Genomic DNA, 13,724 nt, shown 5'->3' on the forward strand with positions numbered 1-13,724 from the left:
GTAAAGCCTGCATACTGTATGTGTACGTATAATCAAAAGGGTGTAGTTTATATGTCAAGGTGAGTCTCACCTCAAAATAACCCAGTTTCAACATGACAGCTCTATCACAAGCATAGCCAAGTTATATGCATGGCTATAATTTGACAAACTAAACTACCAAACAACTAAGGGATGGGCTAAAGCAGATCTCTTTAAAAGGAGTGGAATCATGCAGTTTAACCCATGACTAATAAAGAAGAATATACCAAAGGCTGCAACTAGAACATTTGCTTACAAGCATGGAGGGGGGAAAACCTAATTGGTCACCATTGTGTCAGTATTTAGGGACAGTCCCGTTGGAAAAAGGCTGATTTGTTTGCGATAAAACATTGTTAGATATCATCACCACCGTCGCCATCTACCCATGAAATCATAAAGCTACGTTATATCTAGAGCATAGAGGGCAATGACTCATGCTGCACTGTGCCACCGTAAAACCTACTGCACATTTTGGACTAAAAAAGTATTAACTTAAAACAAAAGCATAGATCATTGCAAAAACAAAAAGAATGGGGCAACCTCTAGCTCACCCAGTAGAGTGTGCGCCCCATGTAGGTCCTTTGCAGCGGCCTGGGCTCAAATTCGACTTGCGGCCCTTTGCTGCATGTCATCCCCTTTCTCCCTCCTTTTCTATCCAAGAATCACCTAAAAACCTGTCTCTGCCAACTATCCTTCCCAGTGCATGGGGAGTTGCTAACTTAGTGGTGACTGCATGTGAGCCATTTATATCGACTCACAATGAGGGGTCTCCAAGTATCGCAGTTCTAATGACTGCTAAGAGCTCATTGGAAACACTGTGTTCTTGTGTGCAAATTAATCTTGGGGCATGTACAGTAATTACTCAACATTTGCTCAAAACATAACTAAATTAATTTGAGTAAAGTGTACAGGGGTTAAGAATGCTCTGACATCAAGCCCTATACTGAAAGAATAGCATAAATATCTTGTGACACTGACTCATATTGAAAAATAATGATGGCAATATGATGCAATTGCATTGGAAATAGAAAGCACAACTTTTCAGACCATGGTGCATTATGCAAAGACAATGTGCTGTTTGCCAGATTCCCAATTCTATCACAGTGAGCCTTAAAAAGCCATTTCACATCGCCTCATCACAAGAGACCTAACAAGATACAATTTGGTGTAATATTTACAGGTGTAATCTGCCTAAAAACAAGGGGAAAAAAGGTGGACAGTGCTACAGAACATTAGAGAGGAAAAACATGTGTTGGGATTGAGGCTCATAGCATTAAACCTCTTAAAAGCGCCTGTGATCTCGCTTAACAATTATATTGTGTTTTCCTTTGAGAAATCTCTCCCACAGGGACTAGAGTGAGCCAACACCTTAAGGCTTCAACATAACATTTCTTTTACAAAAGGAGCAGCATTTGATATTATGTTTTAATATTCACACCTTTCCCAGCATCCAACAGAGAAACTTGGCTGGCAGGCCAGCGGTATTAGCATATCATTACACCCTCTACTGTGAAGAGAAGATAGAGGGCTGGGAGGTTAATATTGCTTCCCATTAAGCCAAAAGCTCTGTTATAGTGTTCCAACACGTGCTAGCACATAAAGGTGGCAGTAGGTATAGTGTTTGCATGGTGTGTGCAACCAGTATGTATTAGTCATTGGGACTATAAAATGCATTTTTTTATTTTTTTTTTATTGAGAGGAGTAAAACATTATACATTGAAACCATCAAAGTTACATTTTTTTCTCTCCTGTGTTTTTAACTATAATGACCCCCCCTTACCCCTGTCTGTTGCCACTGCTACCTTGAGTTGAATAAGCAGCATTGAAATGGATGGACGGTGAAGGGAGGGATCATGCAAAAGCCCAGCGAGGTGTAATTTGTGCATCGGTGCGTGCAACTACATCAACAACAAAGCTGCACTGGGCAAGATTATGTCAAATCAGAAAGTCAAAATGAAGCTGCAGCACAGAAGGGCATTTTTAACACACCACAGGTTTGCTCTTTATATAGGCCATACAGTTTCTAATTGCTCCTGTGGCTGACTCTGGGGCACAGTTTAATTAACGGTTTGGTCTTTGAGAGTCTACCACAACAAATCCTGTTCCCAGCTTCCTCCAGCATAACCAGTAGCATTCTGTTAAAATGACTTTGTGAGCTGGCACTGTTTATAGAAGAAACATTAAGAAGATATATGTAGGCCAAGAAGCAGATTCCACTATGGCCCGGTTTCCTAAAAACAGGCAGTGTCACTGACTGCAACAACTGGAGATGTAGAGAAATGATTGTGACTGGTTAATCTTTCACTTAACACTCCGTAACATTTAAAGGCTAAGTTGAATTTGAATGCTTTGAATAGAGAATGAGGTCTGCTGTTGGTTGAGAGACACTACTCATGAGGAAAATATGGCTTTGCCGATTTATTAACAAACAAGGATGAGGAATATAGATTGAAGGAAAAAAAACAATTTGTCTTTTTGAAGGGTTTGCAATAATTGGTATTTATTCTGACAGTTTTTAAACCAAGTGAACAACAGATAAGATGTTTTTTTCTATTGTATCTTCTCTCTAACACACAAGACTTTGGAAAGCATCATGTCTTGTAGAAAATGTATTCCGTTTCCATGTTTACCAACTGTACACACACCAATTGGTCTACAAAAGAGTGGGAACCCAATAATTAGTCTGTAAATAAGCACACCAAATCCAAGCAAATTATTAGAATCATGCTCATTAGGCTGGAACGTGTTTAAACAATGAAACTAATTGGTTATTCTGAGCTGTGTCAAAATACTGTGACAGCCAGCACAAAATAACCCTAACCCAACAACAACAAAGTAGTCCATAGGTCTAATCTCAAGGAGCAAAAGACAACAATCATTTGAGAGAGTTTTCATAAGCACCGTGTCCAAAAGCAGATGTGAAAACCTATGGGCTGCTCACGACACTGCTAACAATCGTCAAATCAAATATCTGTTGAGTTTGAAAAAGACACCATTTCAGAGATATTTCACTGCTACAAAGCCCCGAAATACGGTATCTTAAGCTTTCTTAAAAAGAGAAAAAAAAAAAACATTATTATCCCTTCGTTGATGCACATCTCTTGCAAACATCGTTAAATCCTGAGGCCATCTGCTTGTTTGTCAGCACACAGTAGGTGAGGAGGCATGATGGGTGTATTATCGGATCTGCTTGGGGTTTAAATAAGGACTATACAGGTAAGCAGAAAACAAATTTCAGTGGTGGCCATATTGCATGCTGGCTAGTCAAACCTGCATGCTCAGCCTCAAGACGCTCACGGTGTTGATTTTACTTCTGTAACTGACGAGACGTTACAGCCGCTCTTGTTGAAGGACAAAACTTACGGACACAACGAGCACTGAACGCAATGGTAAAATGACGAAAATGGACACACTTGCGACCATAAACGGAGTTGAGTCATGCTTATTTAGACAACAGCCCTCAAGTGCTTCCAAGTGGAGAAAAGGGGGAAAAGGTGTGACCGTGGAATTGGGCTGATGCAACAGATACCGGAGAGAGGCAGATAGGGTTTCATTCATGTGTCAGATTAGAGGGCTCTTTGTTACTGCCGGAGAGAGCAGAGCATGCCTGGAGAGAGGACGAGGATCGCCCTCGCTGCCCTACCACTTTGTGTTATTGTGTACAACTGAAGGGATAGTTTGTGCGTTTATTGCATTCCGGTTACTGGTTGGCAGGGAATTAAAAGACACTGTCATACTGATCCTCGGGGTCATGACTAACGTTATTGCAGTGATTATTTATTTTGAAAGGCCACATCATTAAACCTAGAAGGACTTTGATCTCCTACTCTCCTACTGCGTTTTTTTTCCCATGCGAGGAGTAAGCAGGAAAATAGTCATTGTTAAACCTTGTAACGGTTTACCTTGAGTCACAAAGAAACCTTGGCACATACAACCAAAAGCATCTCCACGGCTGGATACCAATGGTATAAAGTGGTTATATTACTTGTATATTATATACTTTTGATACCTTATCTCACTACACACGCTACTTAGGAAATGAAAAAAAATAGCCTGTGCCGATACCAAAATCTATTTCACGGTTCTAAAAACCTGATACAGTTTAAATTTCAGAGCACAGCTGCATGATTCTCCCCTGCAGTGGTGTGAAAGAAAAGGTACTCCTATTTTAAGAAGCTTCACAGGGAGGATGCAGTTTATTAAATTTTACTTATGGACTGCCCACATCTCAAAAGGAGGATCTCTGTGTCAACATCAGTACGAGAGATAAAGTGGGCAACAACGCACCAAACAGATACTATGTATGTTCAACCAAAGAACGACACCTTATAATACTACTACTACTAATAATAATAATAATAATAATAATTATTCGGAACAAAAACAATAAACCAGATTTTCTCTTTGACACAAGTCGAGGTACAGAAAGCCTAAAATTCAGAACAAAGCAAGGTGTCTACTTTTTCTGCAGTTGACCCTTCCAAGGAAACTACATGCAAGCACTTAGCATGAAAACAGATATGAAATATAAGAGGACCTTTAAACTACAGTAAAGATTTGATAAATTGGATTTAGACTGAGATAGATAGATAGATAGATAGATAGATAGATAGATAGATAGATAGATAGATAGATAAAAATATGAAGCATTTTGTTAATGGCTGTTACGATCTAAATCAATGGTTGTTTTCCAAAAAGTCCTGTAAAGGAACAGAATCCCCTTGGTTTTGAGGCCCTCGGACATGGGTGAATTCATTTTGAGTCCCCAAAATGGACATAAACAAATATGAAATAAATCCTTAAAAGTTCCTTAATGTAACGCTTCAAATTCATATGGGAAAGAAACAAGGACATGAACACAACCATGTGCACGGATAGCTTTGGTTTCCACTGCTGTCCACAGAGCCAGCATCCAACCCTATGACCTTAACTTCAGGTAAAGCCAGCGTTACATTCCACACAACAAGGTCACCCATCTCCTGTGTCACAGAGGAGCCATGAGCCACAGAGCTCGACATTCGTCAATGGTTTACAGAGTCCTGCAAGATTCTATACTCTACTCAGTGGAAGGCAGCATTGTAACGTTACTGTGATATTGGAGCAGGTGATGCTGTTGTTGACGTAGTTAACAGCTTTTTTTTTTCTCTTCTTTTTTAAAAAAGGGGTTGACTGATATAATGGAGGACCAATAGCTTAATACTGGATCCTCAAAAAAAAAAAAAAAAAAAAAAAATCACTATCAACATAAACTGTACACACTGGCCCCAATATTTGCATTTCATTTACATGTTTCTGTGGCAAATGTTTTAACGTTGATATTGCCACTTAATCCAGGGAACCTTGGTGCTGGGAACACTCATTTTGCATTGTGGAAATCATCTCGGCCTCATCTATTATTATCCTACATCAGGAGATGCCATTATGTCTGATGATGTATTAAATAAGAAAACCGTCTTTGAATAAACAAGTCGTACCTTCCGTATTAACGGCTCGCCAGCTTTGCATAAACAACATGTACTTCACACCTTAATGTCAACAGAAAGTGACAGAGTAGACAGATACATCAGTCAGGAGCAGTGTTTGTTGCAGAAACAACCTGACTGAAAATTAACACCCCACTTTGCAGCTCCTTGCAGCCTCGAGCATATTGTTTTGGTAAGCCAGACCAAGAAAACCAAATCAACGCTGCTTCCTGTTAAAAGGTGCTCTAAGCGATGTTGGGTGACGTCACTTCTTGTTGACGTTCAAAGTATTGCTCAGCTTTTCTTAGACATGAGTAGGGGGGGCGCCAAGGAAAAAAGATTGGGAACCACTGACTTAGAGCACCTTTAAACTGTGGGTCGTAATTACAGCACAGGATCTTACACAAGGTGACTGCATGCTACCTGCCTGAAAAGATGAAGTAAACGAGTGACTGGGGAAAGAAAGTCAAACATTTACCAAATGCAAGAGACGCAGATATTTTTCTCAAGAGTTGGCAGACCAAATTATAGGGCTGAAACAGCAGTGACCATTGGACCATTTGGAATTTGACAGATAGCCATTAATAGGTCTCCAATGGTCTGCTGGCTTGCAAAATGGTAAACTTTGTTCATCACCAGTACCGTTGTGCAGTGTAAAAAGCATTATCAGTTTGTGTGATCGTGTGGGCTGCGAGATGCTGCCTCGCACTTTATCTGAACCAGTTTGGTTTTGATTTTTTTGGTGCCACAAACCATGAGAAAACAATGAGATGACACTCAGTGGATTGTGAGTAGGCCTTTCATATTATTATTAGTCCTTTGATAAAGTGTAAAATATATTGTTCATTGCTGCTCTAAAGCAACATTGCGTAACCGTTTTACCTTAAAATAACAGCTTCAAAATCATTTTGATTTTACACCGACTTGTAATAAGGACAATGGTCATTCAAAAAAATGTAAATAAAAAAAAACAGAAATCATGCTACATCTTTGAATGTGATACCACTGTACTTATGCTTGGTTTCAATACATGAAAAAATAAATGAAATGGGGGGGAAAATGTTGTGAAGTTCACTGCCTCCAGCAAAGTAGCTCTGCTTTAAAAAAATACTGATATTTTCAACCAAGACAGGTACGATCCAACAAGCCATAACAGCCAACATTTCTCAGTAGCAGAATATAAGAGACTACAGTTACAGTGAGAGCCTACAGTTAATATGTAGCTGTGTGTTTAGGATAATCCACCCAGAGATATTACCTTTTTTGTTAAAAACATTATGGATACCAGTTTAAATTTTAACAGTTAATTATTACAAAGAGGAGGCTTAGAAAGTTTTCAACTCCTCATTCTCAACTTCACTTTCAACTGAAACAGAGATACTGTAGTACCCTACAATCCACAGTGTAGTGTGAGGTACAGTTCCTTTGACTAAATATGAGGCAAAAAAAAAGCCACCATAATGAGCTGCTTTTAAAAAATAAGTATAGCCCTAGCCCATGTGTCACAAGTCATCACAACTACCGTTTTAGGTCACACTAGAATATTTTAAGGTACACCTCAAGAGGAAACTATGTTGCATTCAACCAAATACAGTGGAAGACTCGTGCATTGAGAAGGCTGCAAAAGCTTGCTAAAGAGAAGACTGGTCTCTGTGGTAAATCAGATTGTAACCCAATTGAATGAGCAGAGGATGTGAAGGGTATGAGAGAAAGAGTGTGGAGGGTAGCGAGCATAATAAAATGCATGGTGCTATCGCTCAAAACCCTAAAATGACACTGACCATGCTAAACATTGACTCCCAGGGGCACAGGCAGAGCTGCACACTGATAATTCTGTCAAAATGTTTGCCTGGCTGTCTCTCCAGCTCAAGAAATTGCAAAAAAAAAAAAAAAAAAAAAAAAAAAAAAAAAAAAAAAACATAGGCGTATAGTAAATTCCACTGTACAACTGAAAAAAATACCTCGTTGGGATATTCATAATTTTTTCTGACTCACAGGCAGTGACATGTTTTTCTGACTCATTAAAATAATAAGAGTGATTGGCATCCAACTATTCCATTAAATATTTAGCTCTTATTAAAATACAAATTCTACATTTTGTATTAAAGAAACTACAACAAATGTCCCCTTAAACCAACATGAGCCACTCACAACGTTGGCAGTCTGCACTTACAGCTGAAATTCTTATTGTCAAATGAACATCCTCTTGAACAATGAAGAAAACCGTTGACACTGCTCTGTGGATTGCAAAATAGCTCACTGCTAATGCTAAAATGCCATAGTATGTTGATAATTCAATATTTGCTGGTTCTAGCTTCTCAAATGTGAGGATTTACTGCTGTTTTGGGAACGTGTGAGGGACATTTTGCAACATTTTCTTTAAAGACCAAAAGATTATTCAAATTAATATAATAATAAATATTGAAAATGGTTATAATAAAAAAAACAATATTTCAGTTTACACATCAGGCTTAACGTGAAAAAAAAAAAACGTACTAGCTATAGGCCTAGTTCAAATCTACAAAGAACTTTAGATCTGTATTTTTGCTTATTTGCTGTACCCATTTTGATGGAGTATTTGACTAGCTGGTTGGATGATGGAATAGCTTTGTGTTAAGTAGTAATGCAGCCTCATGAGGAGAAGTCTTCTTACTACAATTCACTGTGGGGGTTGGTGTTGGAGCAAACTTTGTGACTACAGACATGGAGGATGAGCCTCCCTTTCCTGAAAGGACTCTATTGTGTTGCCACAGTGACAAAGCGGTTTTACTGGTTCCACCTTCACCTCTCTTTCCCTCCCACCTGAGCAGCCAAACTATATTTGAGCATGCTTCACCTTCACGCTAAACTTCCTTGTTACCGGTAGTTTCATTCATTCTAGTGCAGGTTCTGCAAAGGGCATTTCATAACCTCTGTTACGGGCAGCCAAAGGGCCATCAGTGTTGCAGACAGACAAAGCTGGATAAGGAATTTAGGGTGGCCAACAGGTAGTAGCCAGATAAGACACACATACTAAGACACAGACACACACACACACACAGCCTGACCTGGATATGTCACAAAAAGCAGCAGCTGATTTGCTTCCAACAGCTTTTCTGCCAGGATCATTCTCCTGACATAGCATCCAGTCTCATTTAATTTCTTGATCAAACCTAATAATCACATGTTACATAAAACTGTATAAAATGGTAATAGGCATATGAAATTAGACAATGAGAAATATGCGAAATGAGAACTGTAACACAACATATAACCCTCGTTTTTGCACTGAAACTGTAACAAACTCTAAAAGCTGTAGACCAAGTTATTTGGTATGTACAATAAATAAAGTAGAGATGTTCCGATACCGATAGCTCCGATACTGCCTAAAACGCTGGTATCGGGAAGTACTGGAGTTTATGCACCGATCCAATACCACGTAATAAAGCCCTAAAGAAAATCTACGTTAAAGTAGTTTATTTATGTTCTTTTTCCGTTATAACTGACTGTCAAACTGGAGAATAAAAGAAAATTCTGTGTTTGTTAATGTTTCACAAAGAGTTTAACCTGAGCCAGACCGACAACAAAGATAGAAATAATATCACATCCATACAGAGATAGTAGTATACAGCTGTTAAAACATAATAAAATATATGACACACTGGTATCGGATCGGTACTCGGTATCGGCCGATACGCATTTTCAGGTATCGGAATCGGTATCGGGAAGCAAAAAATGGAATCGGACCATCTCTAAAATAAAGAATATACTATTTAATATAAGGGCAACAAGGGGGAAACCAAAATATATGGCAGTTTCCGACGTGTGCTGCTCGCCATAAAGTCACAGTAAAACCATTGGCGCTACTTCATTTTGTGTTGCAAGACCATCAACGCCTATTTAATGCAGATGAGGATGATGTCAGACTTTTCCAATCGTTTAGATGTCACTGTAGTAGTCTACTACTGCCCTAACAGTGTTATCTAAGGCCTATCCTGAGCTCTCATAATCAGCTTACCAGGTTGAACACCGTCTCCACAATGTCTCGGTTGGAAACTTCGCCAACTTCCACCAGGCCAGCAAGCACGGCGAATTTCATCTTTATCCCCCTGATAGGCACTCCGGGGTTGAGCGCCATGGCGCTTGATCTCCCGTCCTTTCCATCACCTGGCTGCGCAGAGCCCGCCGTCTCCTCGCTAGCCATTGCTAAGGAAGGACGGGGACAGGTGGTGTTCACAGGTAAGGCACCTGTTCACCTCCAATGGTGGTGACAGCAACCGATGTCGGAGCCAAAGGGCTCTATATCCCCTTCAGCGGAGTTGTTGACAGTCTACAGGCACACAAACCAAACGTTTCCCTCCCCATCCAAAACTGTTTAGCGAAAGTGAGGAGGGGGGGGGGGAGGCGCAAGGATAATTTGTTAGTCGTTGACACTGCGGGACTAGATCATGTCACCGCTTCACTCCACAGTGAACTAACGTTTTTACTTCTCTCCCGTGGTCCGTAACAGGATCCCCGGACGGATGGATTAATGCCGTTAAAAGCTGCAAGGAAGTCTGCTGCAGTGTGGGGGGGATGGGGGGAAAGCAGGTGAAGCAAAGCTCACCCTTTACCGGTTTTCCCGTCTGCTCGGTCAAATGGCAAACGAGGATACGGTGACTTTAATGTCCCCGTACATTGGTGGAAGTTGCTATTGTCACTGAGTCCAGACACTTGACAGGTAGCGCGCTCGGCAGAAGCAAAAACTCACATCTGGAAAGGAGGTAAGTTCGTCAGCATCTCCGGCAGAAGTCGACAAAGGACAGAAGTGTGCTCGGACCTCCCCGGCAAACTCCACAGACTTGCTTAAACGTCAACGTTAACCCAGCTGCGCTGCATTCTCTTCCTGATTTACCCCGGTAGCTTCAGCTCGTCACCGCCATGACAGTAGACTTGAGTGGCGCATGCGCAGTGGTGAGCTGAGTCTTATTCAGATCACTGGCAGGTGTGCCGCTCAGGTGGCTTTCTAGCACGACATGCTGGGAGTCAGTTAAAATCAACAGTGCTTCCACATTTATTCAGTCACAACAACAACAACATGATGACAGGGATATAAAGGCAGTGGTGTAAAATAACTCTATACTACTACTAACTTTACTCGACTTGCATTTTTCCATTTTCTGCTTCTTTTACTTCTACTCCCCTACAGTTCAGATGGAAATATTGTATAACCCCACAACATTTTTGACACTTATAGTTACTTTTACATGAAAAAATAAAAACACGTGATATACTTGTATAATAGTATGCAGTGTAACCAACCAGTAGTATACAAAGTATCTAAAATTGGCTCCAAATTGACAAAGTACTACATGAAAATGCTCTTACTGATAAAACAGAATAATATAATATAACATATTACATATAACACTTCGAAAAGAGCCATTCTGCATAACGAGTACTTTTGATACTTTAAAGACATTTTGCTGTTAAGTACGTTTACTTAAGTAACATTTTGAATGCATGTCTTTGACTTGTAATGTATTATTACATGAGTATTTTAGACCATGGTATTTGTACATAAAGGACCTGTGCATGTCTTACAGACTCAGATTTTACATTCAAAAATAGTATGGGTTACTATAATCTTATGCATTGTTCTAAACTGCATAATTGTATATAAGGCAGCTGAAGTGGAACAGATGCATAGTAGACTATAGACTATAGGCTAAGTAATTACAAATATTTTAGAATATTATATTATATTGCACCGTTCTGCACTATGAGGAACTTTTGATACTTTAAGTACATTTTGCTGATAACACTGTTCTTTTATTTGAGTATAGTTTTAGATATTATATTATTTTAATATTTTAGAGATAATGTCACTGAAGACCTTTTTATAGTGACTTTATAATATTTTATATATATATATATATATATATTTCTCCTTTTGCAACACTGCAATAAGGGAATAAGGCCCTATTTGTACCAATTACTGAACAGGGTGGTAGTTTTATTATTTCATTACAAAACCCGGAGGCATGTGAAGAATCTATACAGGGCTACATACTGAATGGCAGAACAATAAACCCTTAAACCAAGTAGTAGCCTAGTTTTTTTTAAGATAATTTTTTTGGGCTTTTCCACCTTTATTTGATAGGACAGCTAGGTGAGAAAGGGGAGAGAGAGGAGGAAGACATGCAGGAAATCGTCATAAGGTCGGACTCAAACCCTGGACCTCTGCGTCAAGGCATAAACCTCTATGTAAATGTGCGCCTGCTCTACCGACTGAGCCAACCCGGCCACTAGTAGCTAGTTTTATTTAATTTTTTGTGATCAAATGTTATTTTCTTAATGTTTAGAGCAAGAAAAACACATCAACACACAAGTACACAGACAGTGCATGGGATTAAACTAGTTTTTTAAGTACAATTTTCCAAGGATATAATATGAATTTAGAATACAAACTGCATGTCATTCAACAGCTGTGGATAAAAATCACAGAAAATAATACCAGAATATAACGTGAAAAAATACCATAAATTATAAATCAATACATTAGTGTACCATACTATGAGCCCCAGAGGGAACAAGCAACCAACACAGCTTTATGCTGTAAAAAAACCAACAACAAAAAACAAGCAGAAAGGGGGGTTGAAATTTAGAAATTAGTTTTTCTGTAGCACAACAGCACATTGACAGATGTCTGTGTCCCAAGGCATCGGGAACCAAACATTAAAGCAAAGTGACATCTCTTCTTTGCTTGCCTTTTTAAATCACCACCATCAGCCCATGCATGCATATGAGATGTTTACATAGCTTAGAAGTCCCAGTTTGTATTCATTTATATTACTGCATGAAGGAAACTCCAACTAAAACACAATCTGTAAAGGTATAATCTGTATTAAACAATGTCCATATATGTCTCCTCCTTTCTCTGCTCATACTGGAAATAGAGTACGGTACTACACACAGTATTTGCTCTGCAGGATGGTTGAGCGACTATGAGTGTTGTTGCCACAGAGGCAGCTGGCGTCACTGTTACTACTGACCTCCCATTAAAGTGTAGCGAAGCCCTCAGGGACCCTGGGAGTCATGGTCGCCAGCATCACCACCCAAGAGAGGCAAGCCTTGTCTCTGATGTAATGACCTGAAATCAGCAGACTTGTTCACTGCAGCCCAAAGGTAGACCGCCTTAAATAAGGCCTTGAAAAGCTCTTTACTGACCTTTGAATTGATTAAATGGACCCGTCCTTATTATTTTTGTAACTGGGCACAATATAGAAAACAGTGTTTCCTTTAGGATTTTTTTTAGCAGTGGGGGCAGGTCTGTCCTAACAACAACCGCGCCCCTCCCCACGACCCAGCGCCAAATGTTTTATGTATGAAACGGAACTGACACTTTGCTGCAAACTAATATATGTATTCACCTCTATTCACATACAATGAGGCATATTTTCAGTTGTGATTGATTGTATTTTTTTTAGGAACTATATATAGGGCATTTAACATCTACAACAGGTTTTTCTAATACCGTGGTGGCAGAAATTTTGCCATGCGTGGGCCGCCACTATAAAATCAACATAGAGGAAACACTGGAAAATGAGACTCCAAGCTTGAGATATTCAGTGGCATATTAAAGTTTCACTGAAATCATCTGTTACGCTCTTCCTGCCATCCTGTTCGAAAGTCTCACTCTGCGCAGAAGATTATCATTTGTGCAAATGATGTAGTGTCAAAGACAACAATGAGATTGAATTTGCCAAGACTTTACTTTTAGATTGTCATTCTAGATTGCCAGATTCACATTAAACGCATTAATAATGACAAGCCATCAATTTAATGCTGATGCTTGTTCAACCAACACAACAGACATTTTATATCAAATAAAAACAAAAACTGCAAATATAAATGGGCATACAAATTAGAGGACATTGAAGGAAACAGCTGCAATGCTGAATGTAGTCCTATATGTAAGGTGTTAAAATATTTCAAGGTGAAAAAATGGGACATTTTACTGGTGGCAAGCTGCAGTGAAGAATAAGAATAATCTTGATGGATATATTAGGGTGTCTCTGCTGCAGTGTCTTCACCTCTGTCTAATAGCTACACAGTTTAACCTCTCAAATTTACATTTTCTAAATATTCTTGGAGGCACTGCATTTACCAGACTTTTGCTACTTGTTTAGATATGTGAATGTGTTTACTTCACTAATGATCTGATCATCTGGTCATTTATCATTCTTAGGAGTATACTCACACTATGACTATTATAAGTGTGCA

General features: G+C 39.3%; 1 protein-coding gene across 1 annotated transcript in view; it reads right to left on the reverse strand.

Annotated features, from left to right (window-relative positions):
• Window positions 1-10,380, reverse strand: part of lrba (LPS-responsive vesicle trafficking, beach and anchor containing) — a 194,805-nt gene extending 184,425 nt beyond the window's left edge. The window contains exon 1 of the mRNA XM_028592089.1: window positions 9,478-10,380. Coding sequence (XP_028447890.1) covers window positions 9,478-9,663 — 186 coding nt within the window. The 5' untranslated portion in view covers window positions 9,664-10,380. The remainder of the gene's footprint in view (window positions 1-9,477) is intronic.
• Between the last annotated feature and the right edge of the window lie 3,344 nt (window positions 10,381-13,724).

This window comes from Perca flavescens, chromosome 2, assembly GCF_004354835.1.
Source record: "Perca flavescens isolate YP-PL-M2 chromosome 2, PFLA_1.0, whole genome shotgun sequence".
In the NCBI taxonomy this organism is placed as follows: domain Eukaryota; kingdom Metazoa; phylum Chordata; class Actinopteri; order Perciformes; family Percidae; genus Perca; species Perca flavescens.